Here is a 26,041-nt window from a genome sequence, read left to right as displayed (position 1 = left end):
CCCAGGCAATAAATCCCCGGTTACCATAGTTGCAGGAAGCAGGTTATACATGGATAATCTTCTTCTTCTTCTTCTTCTTCTTCTTCTTCTTCTTCTTCTTCTTCTTCTTCTTCTTCTTCTTCTTCTTCTTCTTCTTCTTCTTCTTCTTCTTCTTCTGCGTTCATGGGCTGAAACTCCCACGTACACTCGTGTTTCTTGCACGAGTGGGGGTTTACGTGTATGACCGTTTTTACCCCGCCATTTAGGCAGCCATACGCCGCTTTCGGGGAAGCATGCTGGGTATTTTCGTGTTTCTATAACACACCGAACTCTGACATGGATTACATGATCTTTTCCGTGCGCACTTGGTCTTGCATGTACACACGACGGGGGATAAGGCACTAGCAGGTCAGCACATAAGTTGGCCTGGGAGATCGCAAAAATCTCCACCCTTAACCCACATGGATAATCAAAAGCAAACCCAATAGAAACGCTCGGGGATTGTTCGCTTCTTTTCATTGGCGTTTCCCCAGACCTAGACAGACGACACTGCTTTGCAAAGTTCCAAAAACGAACTGGCAAACTGTCACAAGTAAACAAAAAATCATGAAAGGCCATAAATTCATCACAAATAAATGAAAACTAGCGACAGCACGTTTCGCCCTTCAGTCCGGACTGACGATCTAACAGCGAACGACAAGAAGAAGAATGAAACCTAGCGATATGTTTTGTCTTCGTTCTAAGTCATGGAGTGCGTGTATCTGTGTTTCGATACACAGACGTTCGGAGAAACACGAACGTCAAGTTCAAGTCAAACCAATTGACCCCTGACACACACATTTTGACCACATTCAATCTCTAAGCTTAATATTTGAGTTGTTCTTTGCTACTGGTGACAAGTGGGAATCAGCTCACACGGACGCATTTTTCAATGCAGTCTAGAGGAGAAACTGGCCTTAAAGCACCCAGTACATGACAGAGAGATAGGAGAATCACCACAATCAAAGACAATACCACAGTTATTCAACACGGGGAATAACCTGACATAAGCGGGGCAGAGGGTGTACGCAGGGCCTGACACGATTGAAGGCACGTTATTTTCAGTTTTCTTGGATTTGTTTGATTTACGTCGGGATTTAGGGTAAGCTACAGATTCAACGATGCCTTAATTTGTTTATTGATGCATAAAATGCCATAGAGCGGTTCACATTTGCCCGTAAATTACCCTCAAAGCTGAACATGTCGGCGATCAAGCGCCGGAAATGGCTGTTCGATGGGTTTCGGAAGTAGAAATGTGCTTTATTTCACAAAATCAGCTCGTATATGACATCGGTTTGGGATTCTAATGGCCGATGGAGTCATTGAAGATGCAAACAAGTGCTATTTCGGGGGTAGAATATATCGACCGACCCTGTAGACGGGTGGCGGTCAAATGTGAGAGATGAGCGACCAAAAACGGGAACGCACACTAGGAGCGTGTTTGCTGACTTACCTCCCGTTCTGTGTTGTTGGTAATAGTCGTGTCTGTGCTGTTTCTGTTTAAATAGTATCTAACAAAACTGATGCAGTTCTTGAAATGTTGCCATTTATTGTTGTCTTCGTGAAATGCGAGTGTGTTTCGAGGCGTAATCTGCATACGACTGATGTCACACTTAGGATACCCCACTTCGATCAGCGTATCACTTAAAATGAGCTTCAAAGTAGAAAAGCAGATGCACTACCAACACACCGCATAAAAGATCTACACGACTGAGCTAGAATCAATTACATTTACTTCCTGTATAAAATATTGCAATGACATTAATTTTGTTCACGCATTCGCACATGCAACGCAGGTTACCCTCGACTTCGATTCAAAGTAACTCCACTCAGACTGAATTACCATAGAAACGCAGATAACGAACTGATTCGTAAATTACACGCCACACACTTATGATATTTTACACACAAATTTCAACTGTGTCGTTTCGCGATAAACAGCCATAAACAAACAAATGTGGCGCCGTCACGTCGCCACTGAGGGAGAAACGCAGGTTACCAAGATATTGTTTCCGATACCTGTCTGATTTAAATACTCGTTTTTCACGAATGAAGGCTCTTTTGCAGATCCGGTGAGTTGGAAACTGTCTATGAATGTTTCATTTAAAGTCAAATGTACATTCTTGTCGATATTGTTACCTTTGGGCTCATAAATGAAGTCAATGGTCGTGTTATCTTAAAGTGACTTTTGTCAGCATAAAACTTACCGTGCTTCATTGACTAAGAAGACTGGAAAAAACATCCAATGACTAGTTAATTTCACTACGCGACTGCAGATCTGCAAGGAAACTTATTGCAGGGGAAATAACTGAAGACGATTAAGCTTAACCGGAGTAACTGTTCTTCAGGGGAGACCGGGCAGGCAAAATGAGTTATTTTTGGTCTCATACACCTTTTGGGGATTGTTGCATTGTTCACACCTTTGAACATCCTGGAATGCATTCAATAATCTGCTTTGATCATTTTAGACATGTATTCATGTAAATAAAACCATTTTCAAACCGATGTTTTGTTGTTTTTGTCTGTGTTTTATCAACAAAATCGAAATAAATTGTCTACTTTGGACACTCCGTGCTGGTAAATGTGCGCACATGACATGGCCCTTCGCTGTTCAAACTGTGTGGAAATGTCCGTTCTTCAAGATGACGTCATCACCGTTGGGGAATTTCCGTTGACACAGGCACAAAGACAGAGAATCCGTTCCAACCGAAACCCCGGAATTAATTATATGCAAATATATGTAGGTCAAAGGCATTTGGCGCAAGCGCATTAGACAACGTATCAGTCCCCGGTGTCAACAAATCCATGACTTTTTCACCGATTCAGCAGCATTTTTCAAAGTTTTGAGCTGCGGAGAACAACCCTAACATTGAAAATGTTCGGCATGGTGGCAAGAAATATCAGATAAAGATGAACCAGCAGCAGCGAACAGTAGAAGTAAGTAACAACTCTCCGAAATGAACCAACATGATCGCATTGAAGCAGACGACATTCTAAGATTCTTGACTCGACGAGGTGGGTTTTGCTTCTTTCTCTTTTCGATCATGTTTGTTTGACAACGTGATTTATTGCACATTGTTATGTTGTTGTTGTAAGAATGTGGTAGGTGTCTGAAGTATTTTGCGGGTTTCTTGATCCAATTTACTGACCATGCCGCCGCTGCACCCCCCCCCTCCCTCCATCATCTACCCCTATTTTATTGTTCTTCGCTGGCCAGTCCTTGAGAGCTTACTATGGTGTAACATGTCACCATTATTCTTTGTCTGGGGTCAAACTGAGAAGCAGCATATCTGAGCGATGTACGACTGACGCAGTTTCTGTTTCTGGTCATTGAGTGATTGACAATGTCTTCACTCAAAGGAATTTCTGTTCCCTGTACCATATCTAGAATAAAGGAATCAGATGTCAATTTCTTCCAATTGTGAACAAAATGTTTCAGTTTACCTGCTTCAAAATCCAATGTGGCATTCTTTATTTCACATACCTCTTTGTTGTCTACTCTGCTTGCCTGATTGTCGTTGTGCCGGAGAAGAATGGTCTTCCTTGACTTTTCCCTCTCCCCCTGAACTGAGCTCCCTTCTTCCAGTTCCATCTTCCTCTTCCTCTCCACTCGGAGTTTTTGTGTGTGCATATTGACGGGATGGGAAATATGTTTGCCCTTTACTTGATTGAGGAAAGGCAAGTCCAAGTTTGGTTGTACAGTCAATATCAGCACACGCTGACTTGAGATCATCCCCAAATAGCCACTGAGTGACTGGTATGTTTGAAGATGCCAGTTTTCTGTATTTTCTGTTCACATTTTGTCCAGGCAGTATTTTTGCTCTTCTGTCCAGTGACATGTCATACGCTGTTTTCAGTATCAGCCCACTTGCCTCAGCAATTGTTTGGATCAGCTTTTTCTGTGCCTCACTGGCAACCCCCATTTTTAGGGACGCATCCCAGGCAACAACAAGAGCATTGTTGGCCGTGTATTGTAACTTATGTTGACGTTGTGATTTTAAGTCATACGTTTTGGCACTGTGTTCCATCAAACCCCAGATTTCGGGGTTCACTTTTGGGACGCCTGTCTCAATGTTTTTTGGGCGTTTAAACTCTCTTTCTTTTTGCTTCGTCTTTTCTTCGGTCATCTGATCCTTTGCCATCACTGATACAAGTTTTGCAATTCGATCTGCAACTTCATCACCAAGAGTCTCAGAAATATAAAAATCTTGCTCCAGTTCATTCATAATTTCACTCTCAATGGGGTCGTTCAGTTCAGCCTCGGGTCGAGATTCTGATGCTTGAGTTTTACACATTTCTTCAAGAAGGTGATCGAAATCATCCCCCGTCTCCACAGATTGTTCGTCATCACTGACTTCACGTTTGTTTTCTCTTTTTCGACTGTTTCGTTTTGGGTGAGTCGCCATTTTTGTCTACCACCATAGTTAGAAACTTCAAAATGTTCTCATTTTGACTCTTCATCTTTTCCCAATCCGAGATTGGTAGAGTGACTGTTTGTGGTTTTTCTTTTCCAGCCGTGTCGTGGATGTTCTCCAAGTCATTCAATTCTGAGTCCGAATCGAGTTCCAACTCTACTTGTTTCTCTGTCATCGCGACTCGCGGTTTTTTCGAACTCGGCACAATAAAAGATAAATCACTTACTTTGTCCAGCACACACAAAACACAACAGGTTACGTCGATTTCCTGATGAAAATGAAGTTTTCTACGCCGAAAATTCCCACATGCTGCCCATGGCCGCCATAACACATACGGGTATGGCTAGCCTAGCGCATGCGCACTCTCACATAAACCGTAGTTTCGATAAACTGCATGAAATAAAACTTTTGTTTTTGAGGAGGGGGGGGGGGGTGTCTTACCGCATATGGAACCGTTGGCCTGGGTGATTCCGCTGAGACAGGTACAGTTGTTGTTCAGACAATTGGCCCCGCCCACACACACACTGTCCTCGCCACAATTCGACCCTTGTGACACTTCTGAAACAACACATCAAGTCTAAATGAAATACGACACCGTTACATGCACAGCATGGCAGTGACCTGACGAGTAGTTTTTATTTGCTAATATGACGAAGCCACAAATATAATATGTTTTATATCTATAGACTTAATGGGACTAAATACAATTACGACCATGTATGAAAATGTCCTTTTGAATGGTGATGCCCGTGCACACGACCCATCACGTGTCACACTCAGCTGCTGTGATATAAATACCCCAACCACGAACTAGCGGGGATCCAGATCCAGACAAACTTTATTCTCCACATTCTTAGTTATTTTCTAGGGAGACATACATAATAAGTGACAGGCACATTTCTTGTTGCAGAACTGACCTATATAAACAATACGTTTTCCTCTTCAGTATCTTAATCGAATAAACTTCCTGACAGTATACAACACATTGTTTTGAGTGTTGTTATAAGGTTTTTGCTCAAACCTGTAATTCCCACTGTTTTATGTGTACGATCGAACAGCTGAAATCATTCACAGCAAGTCAACATTAAATATTTGTGATTTAAATGGAGATTTATTTAAAAAGATATCTTCTTCTTCTTCTTCTTCTTCTTCTTCTTCTTCTTCTTCTTCTTCTTCTTCTTCTTCTTCTTCTTCTTCTTCTTCTTCTTCTTCTTTGTTCATGGGCTTAGACTCCCACGTTCACTGATGTTTTTAGCACGAGTGGATTTTTACGTGTATGACCGTTTTTACCCCGCCATTCAGGCAGCATACGCCGATTTCGGGGGAGGCATCCTGGGTATTTTCGTGCTTCTATAACCCACCGAACTCTGACATGGATTACAGGATACTTTCCGTGCGCAACTGGTCTTGTGCTTGCGTGTACACACGAAGGGGGTTAAGTCACTAGCAGGTCTGCACATAAGTTGACCTGGGAGATCGGAAAAATCTCCACTCTTAACCCACCAGGCGGCAGCGACCGGGATTCGAACTTACGACCTCTCGATTAGGAGGCCGACGTCCTACCACCACGCCACTGCGCCCGTCAAAATCTGATACAGGATGCTTCGCGCAAATGCAGTTTTTGTTGAACATTCTAAACTCTTTCTATTCGGCTGTCCATTGTAATCTATTTGTGAATTATGTCGGGTAGCAACCCCAAGTCTTTAGTTGAAAACTCAGCATTTCCGGCTCATTGTGATATCCATTTTCTCGACATGTCTGTTATCATTTGATAAAATACGCCAACAAGGAAATGACGTAAGTATATAGTTAACGTAACTTGAGTAAAGAAAATTCACTTCATTCTTCAGAACTTTGACAATGACATTTTCAAAAGTGAGCAGGTCACATTGCACACTCAGAGGGTGGGTGGTGCCGTGCCGTTATGTAAAGCACCCACGGACAAAACTCGCTTTGAGATATTGTTTAGATAAAGAGTGTATTATTTCACAGCATTTGAAGCGTCATTCTTTTGAATAAATCACACTGATATTGCGAATGTTTACTCTATCTTGCATATTTTTAGCATGACAAACAAAATATGTTCCTTGTCTGAACATGATAACATTTAGCGGGTCGTAATAAGTCAAAAAGCCATCAAGTGCACTGAGATGGTAAAACAAGTGTATACAACAGTTTGGTATGACACCATTTGTGCGCCCAATGAAAACGAGACAGAACTTATGATGATATACTCACTGCACTTCTTGTTGACACCGCACACGGTACCTGTGTTGCAAAGGGCTGGGTTGTCTCCACAGTCCATGTTAAGAAACAGTTCTGAACACAGAAGGCATCGTTCATCTGTCAGTGTGTGTGTGTGTGTGTGTGTGTGTGTATGTGTGTGTGTGTGTGTGTATGTGTGTGTGTGTGTGTGTGTGTGTGTGTGTGTGTGTGTGTGTGTGTGTGTGTGTGAGCTCATGCATACGCATGCGGATTATTGTCACTATATGCTTGAAAGAGAGAAAGAGAGAGAGAGAGATTGAGAGAGAGAGAGAGAGAGAGAGAGAGAGAGAGAGAGAGAGAGAGAGAGAGAGAGAGAGAGAGAGAGAGAGAGAGAGAGAGAGAGAGAGAGAGAGAGAGAGAGAGAGAGAGAGAGAGAGAGAGGGGGGGGGGGTGGAGAACGAGATACAGAGAGATTTAGTGACAAGTCTTTGGTTATGCTTGCATTACAGGGTTATATAATGCACAGAAAGAGATAGGTGAGAGAGGGAGCGCAATATGGAGGAGAGGGGATGGGAGAGATACAGACATCTAAACTGAGGCAGAGAAAGAGAGGAAACCATAGGTGAGAGAAACAAGAGAGGGAAACTACGTATACAGACAGAGCTAGATGCATGGTGTGTGGCAGTCAAGACAGAGCTAGATAAAGCATGACAATAAAAATACAGCTGGATGATGTGAGCCAGTAACGATAGAACTAGATGGTGTGAGAAAGTGAAGGCATAGCTATAGATGCTGTTTGGCAGTCAAGACCGAGCTAGATAGGCAGTGAAGGCAGAGCTAGATGATGTGTGAAAGTGAAGACGTAGCTAGGTGGTGTGTGGCAGTGAATGCAGAGGTAGTGAAGACATAGCTGGATAATGTGTGTCAATTAATACAGACGTACATGTTGCTTGGCAGTGAAGACAGAGCTAGACGGTGTTTGGCAGTGAATACAGAGCTATATGGTGTGAAACAGTGAAGACAGCGCTAGATGGTGTGTGGCGATAAAGGCAGAGCTGGATGGTGTGTGACAATGCCGACAGAGCTAGGTGGTGTGTGACGATAAAGACAGCGCTAGATGTTGCATGGCATGGAAGAAAAAGCTAGATGGTGTGTGACAGTGAAGACATAGCTAGATGGTCTGGACAGTGAAGACAGAGCTGGATGGTGTGTGACGATAAAGACAGCGCTAGATGTTGCATGGCATGGAAGAAAAAGCTAGATGGTGTGTGACAGTGAAGACATAGCTAGATGGTCTGGACAGTGAAGACAGAGCTAGATGGTGTGTGGCAGTCAAGACCGAGCTAGATGGTGTGTGACACTGAAGACAGAGCTAGATGGTGTGTGGCACTGAAGACAGAGCTAGATGGTGTGTGGCACTGAAGACAGAGCTAGATGGTGTGTGGCATTGAAGACAGAGCTAGATGGTGTGTGGCACTGAAGACAGAGCTAGATGGTGTGTGGCACTGAAGACAGAGCTAGATGGTGTGTGGCACTGAAGACAGAGCTAGATGGTGTGTGGCACTGAAGACAGAGCTAGATGGTGCGTGACACTGAAGACAGAGCTAGATGGTGTGTGGCACGGAAGACAGAGCTAGATGGTGTGTGGCACTGAAGACAGAGCTAGATGGTGTGTGGCACTGAAGACAGAGCTAGATGGTGCGTGACACTGAAGACAGAGCTAGATGGTGTGTGGCATTGAAGACAGAGCTAGATGGTGTGTGACACTGAAGACAGAGCTAGATGGTGTGTGACACTGAAGACAGAGCTAGATGGTGTGTGGCACTGAAGACAGAGCTAGATGGTGTGTGGCACTGAAGACAGAGCTAGATGGTGCGTGACACTGAAGACAGAGCTAGATGGTGTGTGACACTGAAGATAGAGCTAGATGGTGTGTGACACTGAAGACAGAGCTAGATGGTGTGTAACAATGAAGACAGAGCTAGATGGTGTGTGGCACTGAAGACAGAGCTAGATGGTGTGTGACAGTTTAGACAAAGCTAGACGGTGTGTGGCATTGAAGACAGAGCTAGATGGTGTGTGGTACTGAAGACAGAGCTAGATGGTGTGTGACAGTTTAGACAGAGCTAGATGGTGTGTGGCATTGAAGACAGAGCTAGATGGTGTGTGACATTGAAGACAGAGCTAGATGGTGTGTGACAATGAAGACAGCGCTAGATGGTGTGTAACAATGAAGACATAGCTAGATGGTGTGTGACACTGAAGACAGAGCTAGATGGTGTGTGGCACTGAAGACAGAGCTAGATGGTGTGTGGTACTGAAGACAGAGCTAGATGGTGTGTGACACTGAAGACAGAGCTAGATGGTGTGTGACAATGAAGACATAGCTAGATGGTGTGTGACACTGAAGACAGAGCTAGATGGTGTGTAACAATGCAGACATAGCTAGATGGTGTGTGACAATGAAGACATAGCTAGATGGTGTGTGACACTGAAGACAGAGCTAGATGGTGTGTAACAATGAAGACATAGCTAGATGGTGTGTAACAATGAAGACAGAGCTAGATGGTGTGTGACACTGAAGACAGAGCTAGATGGTGTGTAACAATGAAGACATAGCTAGATGGTGTGTGACACTGAAGACATAGCTAGATGGTGTGTGACACTGAAGACAGAGCTAGATGGTATGTGACACTGAAGACAGAGCTAGATGGTGTGTGGCACTGAAGACAGAGCTATAGATGGTTTGTGGCACTGAATACAGAGCTATAGATGGTGTGTGACACTGAAGACAGAGCTAGATGGTATGTGACAATGAAGACAGAGCTAGATGGTGCGTGGCACTGAAGACGAAGCTAGATGGTGTGTGGCATTGAAGACAGAGCTAGATGGTGTGTGGCATTGAAGACAGAGCTAGATGGTGTGTGGCATTGAAGACAGAGATAGATGGTGCGTGACACTGAAGACAGAGCTAGATGGTGTGTGGCATTGAAGACATAGCTAGATGGTGTGTGACAATGAAGACAGAGCTAGATGGTGTGTGACATTGAAGACAGAGATAGATGGTGTGTGACCCTGAAGACAGAGCTAGATGGTGTGTGGCATTGAAGACAGAGCTAGATGGTGTGTGACCCTGAAGACAGAGCTAGATGGTGTGTGGCATTGAAGACAGAGCTAGATGGTGTGTGACACTGAAGACAGAGCTAGATGGTGTGTGACCCTGAAGACAGAGCTAGATAGTGTGTGACAATGAAGACAGAGCTAGATGGTGTGTGGCATTGAAGACAGAGCTAGATGGTGCGTGACACTGAAGACAGAGCTAGATGGTGTGTGGCATTGAAGACAGAGCTAGATGGTGCGTGACACTGAAGACAGAGCTAGATGGTGTGTGGCATTGAAGACAGAGCTAGATGGTGCGTGACACTGAAGACAGAGCTAGATGGTGTGTGGCACTGAAGACAGAGCTGGATGGTGTGTGACAATGAATACAGAGCTAGATGGTGTGTGACACTGAAGACAGAGCTATATGGTGTTTCGCACTGAAGACAGAGCTAGATAGTGTGTGGCACTGAAGACAGAGCTAGATGGTGTGTGACACTGAAGACAGAGCTATATGGTGTTTCGCACTGAAGACAGAGCTAGATATTGTGTGGCACTGAAGACAGAGCAAGATGGTGTGTTGCACTGAAGATAGAGCTAGATGATGTGTAACAATGACGACATAGCTAGATAATGTGTGACACTGAAGACAGAGCTAGATGGTGTGCGACCCTGAAGGCAGAGCTAGATGGTGTGTTGCACTGAATACAGAGCTATAGATGGTGTGTGGCACTGAATACAGAGCTATAGATGGTGTGTGACACTGAAGACAGAGCTAGATAGTGTGTGACCCTGAAGACAGAGCTAGATGGTGTGTGGCACTGAATACAGAGCTATAGATGGTGTGAGGCACTGAAGACAGAGCTAGATGGTGTGTGGCACTGAATACAGAGCTATAAATGGTGTGTGGCACTGAATACAGAGCTGTAGATGGTGTGTAACAATGGAGACAGAGCTAGATGGTGTGTGGCACTGAATACAGAGCTGTAGATGGTGTGTGGCACTGGATACAGAGCTATAGATGGTGTGTGGCATTGAAGGCAGAGCTAGATGGTGTGTGGCACTGAATACAGAGCTATAGATGGTGTGTGGCATTGAAGGCAGAGCTAGATGGTGTGTAACAATGAAGACAGAGCTAGATGGTATGTGGCACTGAATACAGAGCTATATATGGTGTGTGGCACTGAAGACAGAGCTAGATGGTGTGTGGCATTGAAGACAGAGCTAGATGGTGTGTGGCACTGAAGACAGAGCTAGATGGTGTGTGGCACTGAAGACAGAGCTAGATGATGCGTGGCACTGAAGACAGAGCTAGATGGTGCGTGGCACTGAAGACAGAGCTAGATGGTGTGTGGCACTGAAGACAACACCACCTACTACAGATATCGTTGTCACAGGCTAGGCCCGTACTGCAACGGCCGCGGTTCTCTCCCTGACAGGATTGGCCCACCATGAGCACTGAAACACAATAAACAACATCACATCAACCATGACTTTCTTCCCGTATCCCTGTTATTTGGTGGAAGTAAACAGGTTGAACTTAAAAAACAATCCACATCACAAACATGCCTCACTAACAGTTTACAAGAAAAACGAATGCTTATGCGATTCCACTTCGTCATGTCCGATTACAGTGGACCCCCTCTCACCCCTTTTAAAGACCCACCCCCACCCCCTGATATATGTTTTAGTCGTTGAGCGGAATAGATATAAGAAGCCTCCCTCTTGTGTAAGACTCCCCAGGGGCCCGGGTAGATCAGGTGGTAGAGCACTGGACTTGCGATCGAAAGGTCGCTGGTTTCGAATTCGGACCGGGACGGATACGTGTCAACTTTTTTTGTGCAGACCCAGAGACGGTATCCATCTCCTACCCCCGTGTCACCACAGTGGCACGTACAAGACCTCGGTCTTTCTGCCATACGTGCAGATGGCTGATACCACTTAAACAACCATACACTTGTGTATCTTATCTAAAGTCGAGTTAAAACCTAATGTTTTGATAGCTGAGGGAATATTTTCAGTAGTGATCAACATCTACTCCAGCAAAAATGTTCATGTTATGCTTTTATAATAATGCCCAATCAGATAATACATTTTCAAAGGTTGAAGGTCACTCTTCCAAATGTTTGAACATTTGCATGTGACAGCACCCTGACGCGTGTGTCTTTCAGGCGAGATATTCTTTCGGCTAGCCACTCGCGAAGCTAGGAGGCGAGAGTGTCTATGAAACGGTTTAATGCCTAGCTACGCAAGAATTAAACATCATTGGTTGATACCGAAAAGGTCGTCTGCACTGGCCGGTCAAAAACCATGGACAGCCTGAGCCAATCGGATGGGCAGCTGCGTGGCTGCCATGTTTTCTCGCCAAGCGAGCAAGCCCAAAGCTACCTAGCGTTCGAGGCGAGAATTATAGCGTCACTCGCGGTGAGATGTGCCCAAGAAACGGTACTTCCTCGCCCCACTCGCCAATCTCGCCTATTCTTGCCTGTAAGAAACAGGGGACAAATTTGCCAGGCTCTGTGTTTTAGTCGTTGAGCGGAATAACGGACTTTATTATTGTGTGTGACTTGTAACATCGCAAAAACGGGAATCCCGCTGAGTACGGTCGCATGCAATAAGTCCGACAAATTCAACAAAAAGGGACTATTGCTTTGCCATCAAAGCACCAAGTTTCCAGATTGTTATCACTCAGTAACATTGAAAATCATTACTGTATTGCAAAGATGAGGATGACATTGACAAAATAAACCTCACGACGTCCTGCAAGTTGTGAATTGAAATGTGGCTAGCCAAAACTAAATACGTGATCTCAAGACACTTGCGTGACTTCAATTCCGACACAATGGCATCATAACATGATGTCATCCCCAAAAGTCTAGCCATGCAAGTCTAAATTACCCCAGACACTAAGCTTTGACCTCAAATCAAACATTGATAGTATATAGCTTGATGAGTGAATGACTTATCAATTGCTTGATAGCTTAGTTCTTATAATTTTAGTAGTGATAGATCTTCTCCAGCAAATATGTTCATGCTGTGACCATAGAATTTGACACAAAACGAGCCAGATTTGTGTCATGTCTGAAGATCATCAAAACATACGAGTGTTTTATTTTTGGAGACTGTAGCAAAACAAAAAAGTATCCGTCCTTAATTTGTTATGAAACAACATGACCCTCATGTGGCCCCATAATTTGACGAGGGTCAACTACACTGGGGCCATATCGGGACATCATCAAAACCTAAAAGTGTGCACAGTTTCATAGCTCTAGCTTCAAAAACATTTGACATAACCTGAATGTTAAGTGTTTTTGTCCGAACAAGGCCTAGCACTTCTCATCCCCAAGACTCTCCGGACTACTCAGGTGAGACAAAAACCGTTTCAGGAAGAATAACAAAAACAAGAAAGGTAGGTTGTTGGAACGTGTGTTATTGACAAAACATTACCTTCACAAATATATCGACCCAACGTTCTTTTAAGTGCACAGACAAACAATTAATAACGGTTTTTGGATTTGTTTCAGGAAGTCACACCTGTAACCTAGCACACCTTTCCACATTCCGTGTTATACTTTACTCTGTAGCTTTTCGGGAGATTTAACAGTTGTATCTCCAGCAACAGTGAGTGAGATTCGAGTTCCTCGCGAAAAAGTGCAACGGAAATGGAAACCGAGACAGACGAAAGAAGTGGACAAATCCCAGTGATAAAACAGTACCCAAAACACAGTGTTTTGAACATTGAATAACAGAGCGCTCAAACTCTTATTGTGAGGTATTCATGGTGTGTGGTGACATAACTGCAACTTCAAGGCCACACTGAATAGGTCTTGATGCGATTTTAGACAGTTTGTGTGTGTGTGTATGTGTGTGTGTTTGTGTGTGTGTGTGTGTGTGTGTGGGGGGGGGGGTCATTATACCCTTTTAACACTCACGGCACAATCCAATGCGGTCGCAGACTGTTCCCGAGTTGCAGGCGTCTGTGTGGTTCCTGCAGTCCTTGCCTGGGCCATAACCTTAAACACACACACACACACACACACACACACACACACACACACACACACACACACACACACACACACACACACACACACACACAAAACAAAATTGTCAATAATCAAAATATATATTATGTCCGTTTTGAAAGATATGGTTCGAAAAATGCACAAGCAGAGTTGTCTTTTAAATAACATTGTAGTTTCTTTAATAAAATGGAGTGTTCTACAAGGTCAAAAGCTTTCTTGAAGTCCAGGAACAATGCTCCCGTTACTTCGGCCTTATTAATAGCTGATAACCACGTTTTACATAAAGAGCTAAGACCAGTGTGGCGGAAATGCTAATAAAGCTAAATCCAGACTAAAATGAATTAAAAAAAATCATGCATTCCATATATTCCAGCAAGTATTATTGAGTATGCTTCTCCAATGGTTTAGATACCAGAGATGAGATGGAGATACGTCAACAAATAACAAAAATATTGTTAAATTTAATTCACTTGATAAAAGGTATTTCAACAGAATGTTAAAATGTTACGTAGGAATGAACTCAGCCATAAAACGAGAACGATTATTTTAGAGATTTGATTTCCACATTGTAAAACAAGTTATTTTATATTTTATGTTTTCAACGGAACTAGTTTGTGTGTATGTATTGGTGGAACAACCTGCATTCCTCTCTTTATTGTTCTTGTATTTTATTTTTATTGTTCATGTACCCTTACGGGGTTTATTGAAATAAAATTTGACTTGACTTGACTTGTCAAATGTTGTTAGAGTCCGTAAGATACTTGTTTTGGGGGAATGATACTACTTTAGCACATTTTACAATAGAGGCGGGAAAACGTTGTGTTGTATGCTAAGGTACGTTGTAGACATACGTCAGGGAATCAAGTATGTATGGCAAAGCAAATTTCAGCAACCTGAAAGGAGTCTTACTGGGACCCTTTGACTTATTATTCGCCATCTGTTCTATGAGCTTTCTAACCTCGTGGAAAGTAATGGGTGGGATAGAAAAGTTTCATGTTGAGCCAACTTTTGTCCACAAACTGTTTTTTTTTTTTCCCAGAGAGACATCAGTATTAAGGGAGTCATTGTGCGTGAGACAGGCTTATAGATTCTGTGCGAGCGAAATAAAGTGTTGTTTACAATTGTTTGGAGTCATTTGTGATGGATAATTTCATTTGAGATTTATCAAGAACTACGTTCATTGCTCGCCATGATTGTAGCGGTATCTCTCTTATCAGAAAGCAATTTCTTAAAACATTCTGCTCTTGCTTGACTCACGGTGTTCAAAACTTCATTTCTTTGTAAGTTGTACTTGTTTTTGGCTCACGTAAGTGTAACTTATGCGATCGTCAACTGTGTCTGTCTGTGCGTGCGTATGTATGTGAATGTATGTATGTCTGTCTGTATGTCTGTGGTACACACTTTAATTTAAGATTTGACTTAAACACCGAAATACTCATTTCAGCTGGTTATTTTTCAAGCTTTTTATCCTCTACCTCGTCACCGCTTGTCTTTCTCCACTGTTGTTTATCCTCTACCTCGTCACCGCTTGTCTTTCTCCACTGTTGTTTATCCTCTACCTCGTCACCGCTTGTCTTTCTCCACTGTTGTTTATCCTCTACCTCGTCACCGCTTGTCTTTCTCCACTGTTGTTTCGCTGTTTACTGTGTTTACCATGTCGGACAGTGACAGTGTGAGAGACACAACACCGCCTGTTTTTGTTAAAAACAACCAATTGCCGGCCTTTGAGACAAAGGAGTTTTCTACAGCGGAATTGTGTGCTTCTGCGGAAAGATCCAGTGGTCACAACTCCATAGAGGGTGCACAACGCATAGGTGGCCTATGGCGTATCTACCCGGCTACAAAGGAAGCGAGACAGACACTTCTCATCAACGGTTTTGCGGTGCGTGGGGTGCAAGTGTCAGTGAAAGACAAGAACCCTTTCATTGTGATTTCCTCGGACGGAAAGCTGGACGAAAGCCCCTCCACAAAGCTTACAGTGAGTAACATTCCTTTGTCTTTTTCCGACCTTGAAATTTCGAAGGCAGTGCACTCGCTAGGGTGTGAGCTTCGCTCCAAGATAATACTTGAGAGAGACAGAGACAGTAACGGCAAACTAACAAGATGGAAGACAGGCAGGCGTTTTCTGTACATCACCACACCCCCCACCCCCCTCCCTTATACTGTTACGATCGGTCCCTTCAAAGCATCTCTGTATCACAGAGAGCAAGCTAAGAAACAAAGGCAGTTTCACGCAGAGTGTGGGCGCTGCTTGGATAAATCTCACACAACAGCAGAGTGCCCCAACCCCATCAAATGCCGCCAGTGTCTAAAAGACAATCATCAAGCTGGCGATCCCATTTGTGACATGACCCCTGACATCTCCCCCGAACTCATGCCCCCTCCACCTCCCCCTCCCCCCCCAAAAAAAATAAAACCCGTCCAGAACAAACACACTGACGAAGAAACTAGAGGCCCCCTGCAGACAACAAAGTCCAAGCCCTTCTACCAGTAGAGGTAGGCCTAGGGCAGTCAAGTCGAAGCAAGTCTCTGGGCAGAGCACCCTGCACTTCAACAAGCGAGACAGCAGCTCAGTAAAGCGATTGCGTTCTCGATCTGTATCACCGAAACAAGACAGCAGCCCCAAACAACAGGGCAGCAAACAACCGAGACTGACAATGCCACAAACACCCGATAGCGACGGGAAAGAGAACACGTGCGACACGGACACGGAGACGACAGGGCCCGACACAGCAACACACACAGCTTAATAGGCAGTCTTTTGTGCTGAACCCTGACCGTACTTCCCTATTGACTGGTGATTTTCACGTGCTACGCGACGACGGCGATGGTAAAGGACTATGAATTGGCTTTGCCACTTAGTTACACTCGGTTTAATGAATAGCGTCTCGCCGGTATGTTCTCTTAATGTAAGAGGATTACGTAACAAGTCGCGTAAGGCGATATTACAACATTTAGTCAAGCTGTCGAACTAACAGAATGAAACTTGTTACAGCAAGAGCGTATACTCGTAGCATCGTCAGTCCACCGCTGCCGTGTAAAGGCAGAAGGAAGCAAGTGCATGAAACATAGTTTCGAGAAAATCGACATTTTCTGTTTGCATCACTGTTTTGGAATGAAAAGCTTTAAATGATGTTTTTGTTTGCTGATAACATGTAGGGCATTATTGTGCGTTTCTGCTATGAATATTAAAACCTTCTTTTGATTCATCACTTAGAAATAATGATTTTTGTGGACTTACTGCCTTTTGCCGAATTAATTCCTTAAACTCATTCACTCAAAAATAATGGTAAAAGGCAGTAAGAGGACATACTGCTTTCTGCCAAATTATATATCGCGACTTAAATCTTATTTTAAAAAAAATGGCAAAAAGCAGCATTGGACTTACTGCTTTCTGCCATATTATATCCTGGTCGATATATCTGGCTGAGAAAAGGGCATAGAGCAGCAAGTGGACTTACTGCTTTCTGCTAATGTATTATCTCCGAAAATTGAAAGTAAAATAAAATACACGCAACACTGCTTTTGGAACTTTTTTTCAAATGTGACTTTACGTCCAGTGATTTCGTGAATTTCTGAATGCACAAACAACTTCCTTGGTGAACAATTTGTATTTTCTTTTGTGATTAACTGAGACAAATGTTCCCGTTTTCTTAAATTTCAACACATGCTCAAGTTAGTCTTTGTCTTGGTTCCTCGTTTTGCTTATCATTCTGTGGTCGCTCACTCATGATTAACTTTATTGTTAATCCGTTCTTGTGTCATTGATATCGTTAAAAAAGACCATTATTTTTAATACAAGTCTTGATACTCTCTTTTGATATTCACAAGACAAATATTGACTTGAACGCAAGTCTTTTAACATTAAAATACAAATCAAAGAAAACGTTTACACACACACACGCTTTTTATCTTGCTGCTTGTCTGTAACACACACACACACGCACACACACACACACACACACGCTTTTTATCTTGCTGCTTGTCTGCTTGTAACACACACACACACACACACACACACACACACACACACACACACACACACACACACACACACACATACACACACACCTTTTCTTTCCTTCTCACTGTCTTTCTCGCTTTCGTTTGCTAATAAGAATTAGAATCCAGGATCTGACAATAAGACGTTTTATTTATTGAGTTTGACTAACGATTTCCAAAGGACACAAAATTAAAGCAACAGCATGACAAAAATAACTAGTGTGTCAAGCCACCATTATACCAGAATTAAGAATAGGTCATCGTGCAGTCTTGATTTCCAAAGGACACAAAATTAAAGCAACAGCGTGACAAAAAGAAATGGTTTGACAAACCGCCATAATACCAGAGTTAAATATTATCGTGCAGTGTTGACTTTCAGCTGAAGTGTTCCACTTTTGAACAAAATTTGTTTGATTAGTCTTGAAAACTGTGTGATGAACTATATAACCATTTGTAGTTGTACACCATGCGCGCTACATTTGCTGTCAGAATTACATAGTAATTCACACACTGTCCACAAACATTGTAGTTGAGTGTTCAACTAGCAAAACCACAAACCTGCAAACTATGATGTAGTATATATTCAGTTATCACCCCATCTACCCAAGTTACAGTCTACATCCCTTCTAAAACTATTCACTGACATTCTGCCATCCGACTGATGACAATTATCAACTGCAGCGATTAACTGGATGTAGATTTTTTTCCATGAGCCTGTTTGGATAACTAACAAACAACATACAATCCCCCACCTCCTCCCCTTCCTCGTCCCCACGTTCTGCATCTCTGCGCTCATCATCTGTTATTGTCAAACTGAAAGTTGTCAGTATTACTCCTCTTCCTCTTCTTTGGCCCATAACCGTCGTATGTTGCTGGCATTTTCATTTGGGCAAGGTCCATTGTGGCCTCTTCTCCTGCAAGCCGAGGTGGTTGTATCTCGCAGTTGCAACCTGCCAGCAACGCTTACACATCTGTCAAATGAAAAAGGCAGCAAAAGTGAGACATTTTATTGACAAATCTCCTCCCCACCCTCCTTCACATCAACCTTTTCCTCTCCCGCGCACATCACCCCCCCTCCCCTCCCCCCGGGCTACTATAATGACAAACGATTACTGCTGCTGATGATGATACTAACACTACTGCAAGAAAAAGATGTAAAGATGTTGCTCGTTTTAAAATATACATCTTCAGCCCGAGAAAAGAAAGGAATGAAAAAATGTTGCACGCTATTTGTGGCTGTGTCAGTGAAACATACCTTGTTTTGGGCCCTTGTACAAAAGGAGGCAGTGGTGGCGAGTATCCCTCAGACTGTGTGCTGCAGCTGTCGTCGCTGCCTGTCCCGCTTCGAATCACATTTCTGTCAAATACAATAGGACATAATACTTATTCCGATGGTTGGAAGCACAAAGAGACCGGAGAACAATCCTCCAGTATAATGTCATACTGTTCCAGATCTAACACGCTGTCAGTGCTCAAGACCACAAGTCACTCAGTTCTAGATCAAAACAACTATATCTTTGTATTAGAAACATGCTAAATGCATCCATAAATATCATGATGAAAATAGCAGAAGTCAATAGTCAAGAAGTCACGGTAGAAGTAGCGTACAACAACAAAACTATAATAAATGGGCATTTGAACTATGGCATTTTACTTCAGTGCTAGCTCCGTAATGCAAGTGCACATTGAAATACCCAAATCAGTCAGAAAATCAGTGTTGTCGTTGTAAATTCCCATACACCTATTGAGAGAGAGTCATTTCAGACCGGAACGCAAAACTGCCAACAACAAAAATGAAACAAACAAACCAACTTACTGTTGCTTCGGATAGTTGAACACGTCGGCAGCAGCTCTCATCGCCATTTTCCCCGACAAAGGCCAGGGAAATAATGATACAATAAGCTTAGTTCTGATTGGTTAACCGCAGTCAGGATTACAAAAGGGTGAACGCGATTGGCTAATGGACATAGAGCGCTAAACCATGCAAACTCGTTTTGAGGCTTGCCAGGAAGTAAGTCCAGTGCAAACCTGAAAACCAAAAGTCCCTGGACTTGCTTCCATTTGCCGATTTTTATCCTTGGATTAAATGTTTTTACTGGACTTACTTCTTCAAAAAGTCCATAAATATTGATCGCACATCTTAGAAATGTTGACACAAGATGCGCCTTTTTCCCTTCTGCATTATGATATGAAAATCTCATTTTTACCAAATTTGGACTTACTGCCTTCTGCCAATACACGGCAGACCGCTCGATGCACAGGCAGTGAAATTGACAAGAAGAGCGGGGTAGTAGTTGCGCTGAGAAGGATAGCACGCTTTTCTGTACCTCTCTTCGTTTTAACTTTCTGAGCGTGTTTTTAATCCAAACATATTATATTTATATGTTTTTGGAATCAAAAACCGACAAGGAATAAGATGAAATTGTTTTTAAATCGATTTCGGAAATTTTATTTTAATCATAATTTTTATATTTTTTATTTATTTTCAGAACTTGTTTTTAATCCGAATATAACATATTTATATGTTTTTGAAATCAGAAAATGATAAAGAATAAGATGAACGTAAATTTGGATCGTTTTATAAAAATAATGTTTTTTTTTTACAATTTTCAGATTTTTAATGACCAAAGTCATTAATTAATTTTTAAGCCACCAAGCTAAAATGCAATACCGAAGTCCGGCCTTCGTCGAAGATTGCTTGGCCAAAATTTCAATCAATTTGATTGAAAAATGAGGGTGTGACAGTGCCGCCTCAACTTTTACAAAAAGCCGGATATGACGTCATCAAAGGTATTTATCGAAAAAACGAAAAAAAAACGTGTGGGGATATCATTGCCAGGAACTCTCATGTAAAATTTCATAAAGATCGGTCTAGTAGTTTGGTCTGAATCGCTCCACACACACAGACAGACAGACAGACAGACAGACAGACAGACAGACAGACACACACACACACACACACACACACACACACACACACACACACGCACACACACACATACATACACCACAACCCTCGTCTCGATTCCCCCCTCTACGTTAAAACATTTAGTCAAAACTTGACTAAATGTAACAAAAGAAAGAGAAGATCTATATTTGATTTAAAATATGATTTAATATGCTTGCAGGAATCATATATTACGGACGACGTGAAAGATCAGTGGGAGAGAGAATGGGGTGGAAGAGTGTTTCATTCTTCAGTTTCCTGTCAGAGCATGGGACAAATTATTCTCCTAAAAAAAGTTTTGGTGGTGAAGCAGAATTAGTATTTAAAACAGAACTAATTTTGTGTTTGAAAATTACATTTGAAAATGATTTTCTTTATTTGGTGAACATTTATTTTCTCAATAATTCTTTCGAAAAAAGTCAATTATGGGCACAAGTTAATTCGTGTTTTGAAGAATTCGAAGGTGAGAAAATAATTTGTGGGGATTTCAATTGTGTATTGAATAACGAGATAGATATTGTGAGTGGTGAAAAACATAAACAATCTGATGTTGTTAATTTTCAAAATGTTTTGCATAGTAACGATCTGAATGATGTTTGGCGCTTGTTTCATGCCGACGAAAAGGAGTTCTCCTGGAGCAGGAAGAGCCCTTTCATAGCCCGTCGACTTGACTATATTCTTCTCTCTGGTGGCTTGTTTGATAAAACATTATTTTGTGACATGGTCTCAGTACCACATTCAGATCACCGATTAATTGAGTTGAAAATTCAGTTTGTGAACATCGTACGCGGACCTTCTTACTGGACATTTAATAATCAGTTATTGCGAGACAAAGGTTTTGTTGATTTAATGAATAATTTGATTGATGCATTTTTGTTGCAAAATAAAGGTTTATGTGATTCCTTAAAATGGGAATTATTAAAAATTCAAATGCGGGAATTGTGCACAGCCTATGCAGCAGGAAGAAAGCAAAAACAACATAATTCACAGCTTTCTCTTCAGAAGGATTTGGATGAAACGGACACTCTGTTAGCAAATAATCCACAAGATCTGAATCTGTTAATGAAAATAGAAAAAAAATTAAAATAGAGCTTGAGGTCTTTTCATTGGAAGAAGCCCAGAGTGCCCAAGTTCGCTCTCGCGTTCAGTTCATAGAAGAAGGTGAGAAGAACACAAAGTATTTTTTGAATTTGGAAAAAAGTAAAGCTAACATGAAAATTATGGATCGTTTGCAGACAGAAGACGGGAGGGTATTTAATACACAGAAAGAGATTATGAAAGAACAAGTACGATTTTTTAAAGACTCATATGAACAAAGCGCGGAATTTAACCAGATGAGCACAAACGAACTTGTACAAGATTTACATATACCATTTCTCTCCAATGACCAAAAAGGTGAATTGGACTCGGAGATTACCAGGAAGGAAATAACTATTGCCCTTAAATGATTAAATAACGATTCAGCCCCAGGTCTTGATGGCCTCACGACCTGTTTTTATAAAGTATTTTGGTTGAAGATTAGGGATGTAGTTCATGCCTCATTTGTAGCATCATTTGTTAATGGCGAATTATCGCCCACTCAAAAACAAGCTGTTCTGACCTTAATTCATAAAGGTAAAGATTTACCTAGGGACGATCTTGGCAATTGGAGACCAATATCTCTGACAAATACAGATTACAAGATAATTGCAAAATGTTTAGCAATGTGAATTTCCACTGTAATAGGTGATATTATCCATGAAAATCAAGTTGGCTTTATGAAAGGAAGAAAAACATGATTAGACTCATTGATGATACCATAGATATTATGAACACAATGGATAAACCTGGAGTTTTATTAGCAGTTGACTTTCGACGTGCATTTGATTCCATATCCAAAGATTATATTTTGTTTGCATTTGATAAATTTGGTTTTGGGGATAATTTTAAAAAATGGGCTTCTGTCCTGATGAACAATAGTCAAAGTGGTATTAATTATACAGGGTGGATATCCGAACCATTTCCTGTGGAAACTGGCATTCGTCAAGGATGTCCATTCTCGCCAATGGCTTTTGTTATTGCCCTTGAAATGTTGGCGAACAAGATTCGTTCTGATGAAGCTATTAAGGGTATCCATCTGCCTATGTCACCCTTTGAGGTATCACCAATTACGGTCCTAAAACTGCTATTATATGCTGATGACTTCACTCTTTTTTTGCATGATAAAATAGATCTAGAAAGGGCGTTATACATTTTGAATATATTTAAACGTTTTTCCAACTTGGACGTGAATGTTAACAAATCGGAAGCTATGTGGATAAGGTCCAAAAAGTTGTGTACAGATCAGTATTTTGGTCTTAAATGGAAACGTAAAGTAAAAATTGTTGGAATTATTTTTCCAAACAATATACCCGCATCGTCTTTAGAGGAAAACTGGTCAAAGAAAATTCAACGAATACAACAAATAATCGCCAATTGGTCAAAAAAAATGTAAGTATACAAGGTAAAATTTGTATTGTTAAAACCTTTCTTATATCTCAATTCGTTTATATTTTCCAGTCTCTGGCAGTACCTCATCATGTTTTACATCATATTAATTCCATTTTGTTTAGGTTTATTTGGAAGAAAAAGTATTCAAATACGCGCGCATTTGAAAAAGTAAGACGAACAGTTATGTGTAAAGAAAAAGATTATGGTGGTTTGAATATGATAAACGTAGTAGATATGCACAACTCATTTATGATTTCCTGGCTTGTTAATTTGCATAACTCCACACAAAAGTATTGGTCTGTTATTCCAAGATATTGTCTGGCATGTCTGGGCATTGGTTTATCGTGCTTTGACTCAAATGCATCTTCAAAAACGATGAATGGCCTCAATAGTTGCAGATCATTGTTTTGGAAACAAGTGTTATTGACTTGGCTTGACAATAAAAGTGTTTTCTGTTAAAAGTATAATTTTGAACCAGTATATTTGAAGGACCAATGCATTTGGAACAATAGGAATATTCAATTTAAACATAAATGCCTATTTCTTTAAAGATTTTATAAAGCATAATATCTCATTTGTAAAGGATGTCATGAATGAAAATGGTATTATTATTTCTTTTGAAGATTTATGTCAAAAAGTGGGTTATAAACCATCCAGAAAGTTTGAATACAATGCATTATGCACAGCACTTAAATCCAGACGTACAGACACATTACCATATCAATATTTTACATTGCAGGATTTCATTGTTAATGGTGGTAATATAACAGCAAAGTTTATTAGAGCATGTTTAGTTGATCTTGATGTCCAGATTCCGAGTACCTGTGATTTTTGGAAACGAAAACATAATGTAGATTTGGATAAGAGAAACTGGTTATTGGCTGTTTGTTAACAGCACAAAAGAAGAAAGATTACGTCTGCTGCACTGGAAATTATTACATATACGGTAATATATTCAACCAATATTGTATTAAACAAAATGGGATTACGAACATCGAATAAGTGTGAATTTTGTAATGCATTAGACACCCTTGACCATTTCTTTTTTAGTTGCCAAAAGGTGATGAAGGGTTGGAAAATATGTACAGATTTTGTTGATAAGAAAATACATGTTGCCATTATGTTGAATGAAGAACATGTATTTTGGGGTTATTTTAGGGAAAGTTTGAAAAAATGAATATATTTATTTTGTGGATTATTGTATTTTAATTACCAAAATGACCATTGGAAAATTTAAATATGGGAAAAAGTTAGATTTGGGTGTATTATTGGAAACTGAGCTAAACATTAGGAATACATTTATGTTATGATTTGTATTTTTTTTTTTAAACATATTAGTTTACTGATAAAGTTTGTTGATTTAAAAATGTACACATTTGACTGAGAAAAGAAAATACCTATGAAGAAGGTTTACTCCAAGCCACACACACACACACACACACACACACACACACACACGCACACACACACACACACACACACACACACACACACACACACACACACACACCCAAAAGGCAACAAATAATTGTAGTAGCAAACCTGCATGCAACTGAGTAAAAAAAAAAAAAAAAAAAAGACTTGCAGTAGAGGATCAAGTTTACTCTGCCGGTATAAAACTGTCCACCATTTACTTGAACATGCAGATATAAGGAAACGGAATGAATCTGTTTTCAAAGTCAAAATTATTACGATTTTGCCTCAGAAACATGCTCTGCCATGGTTATGTCTGTTAAATTTGGTACCTTGCAACAACTTTCTAAAATTTGAAAGACAGATTTTGAATGCTACATTGTAGACGGATGCATGTTATTGATTAAAAGCGCCACAATGATGTGCTTGGCAAAAAAAAACACACAAAAAACAAATCACCAAGCAAGATTACATTTTCATCGCAACTTTTTGCTCTGTGCATCAACGAGACAACATCATCGATCCAACTTGTTATTTTAGCAGGGTTCCGAGATATAACATTACCGTTACGGTATTACCAAAGGCGAGGATTTAACATTTTTAAAGAGAAAGAGAGAGAGAGAGAGAGAGAGAGAGAGAGAGAGAGAGAGAGAGAGAGAGAGAGAGAGAGAGAGAGAGAGAGAGAGAGAGAGAGAGAGAGAGAGAGAGAGAGAGAGAGAGAGAGAGAGAGAGAGAGAGAGGGGGGGTCATCAGGCAAGATATGTTTGGAATTTGCAGATTGCAAAGGGTCTAATCATGCGAGCGGCTTCATTTCATAGCTCCAGATTTCTCCTAGTGACAATAGGCTATTGCTAACTACTGTGTGACTTTGAGTGTTTTCGAGCATGCTGACGTTTATTTATTTTTATTTACGAGGATTTATATCGCGCACGTATCTCACCACACAAGGCGACTCAAGGCGCATGTCTACCTATTAATGCAAGCATACACACGCATACACACACGTTTGCAATCCCGCAGTGGGGCACTGCGGTTATGAAATTAAAGGCCCCTCCTGTTTTTGGAACCGCAGGAGCTTTCTAGTTTGCTGTTAGGTAGATTTTTGGTTCCTCTTTCCTGTCATGCTCTCTTTTTCTTCATGAATTCTTTTCTTTTTTCTGCCTTCTTGCTCATTCACCTGTATTTTTTCCAAAAATCTCTTCTCTTGCCGCTTGTCTCGCGATTCATGTATAGTTTAATCTGTTAGTGTTCTGATGTAAGTCCAGCAGTAGATAGGTTAAGCCTATTTTAACATACTGGAAACTGGTAATCTTCCAGTAGGTATTAATTTAGTTTTACTAAAGCCTGCTGGGACACAAGTAATGGGTTAGTGCATTTGTAAACAGGAATCGCTTGACAAGTGGCCCCCTTCATCCCCCCCTTCCTCGTCCTGATATGGCTCTGCGTAG

General features: G+C 41.3%; 1 protein-coding gene across 1 annotated transcript in view; it reads right to left on the bottom strand.

The window, feature by feature from the left end:
* The window catches only part of LOC138974383 (prion-like-(Q/N-rich) domain-bearing protein 25), a 152,771-nt gene that overhangs the window by 74,298 nt on the left and 52,432 nt on the right, over window positions 1-26,041 (bottom strand). Inside the window, exons 5-8 of the mRNA XM_070347100.1 lie at window positions 13,670-13,750; window positions 11,115-11,195; window positions 6,672-6,752; window positions 4,875-4,991 (exon numbers count right to left, since the gene is read on the bottom strand). Of these exons, the coding sequence (XP_070203201.1) occupies window positions 4,875-4,991; window positions 6,672-6,752; window positions 11,115-11,195; window positions 13,670-13,750 (360 nt within the window). The remainder of the gene's footprint in view (window positions 1-4,874; window positions 4,992-6,671; window positions 6,753-11,114; window positions 11,196-13,669; window positions 13,751-26,041) is intronic.

This window comes from Littorina saxatilis, linkage group LG8 (genome assembly GCF_037325665.1).
Source record: "Littorina saxatilis isolate snail1 linkage group LG8, US_GU_Lsax_2.0, whole genome shotgun sequence".
Lineage (NCBI taxonomy): Eukaryota > Metazoa > Mollusca > Gastropoda > Littorinimorpha > Littorinidae > Littorina > Littorina saxatilis.
Note: the sequence above shows the minus strand (reverse complement) of the source record. Positions and strands in the feature narration are given on the sequence as shown.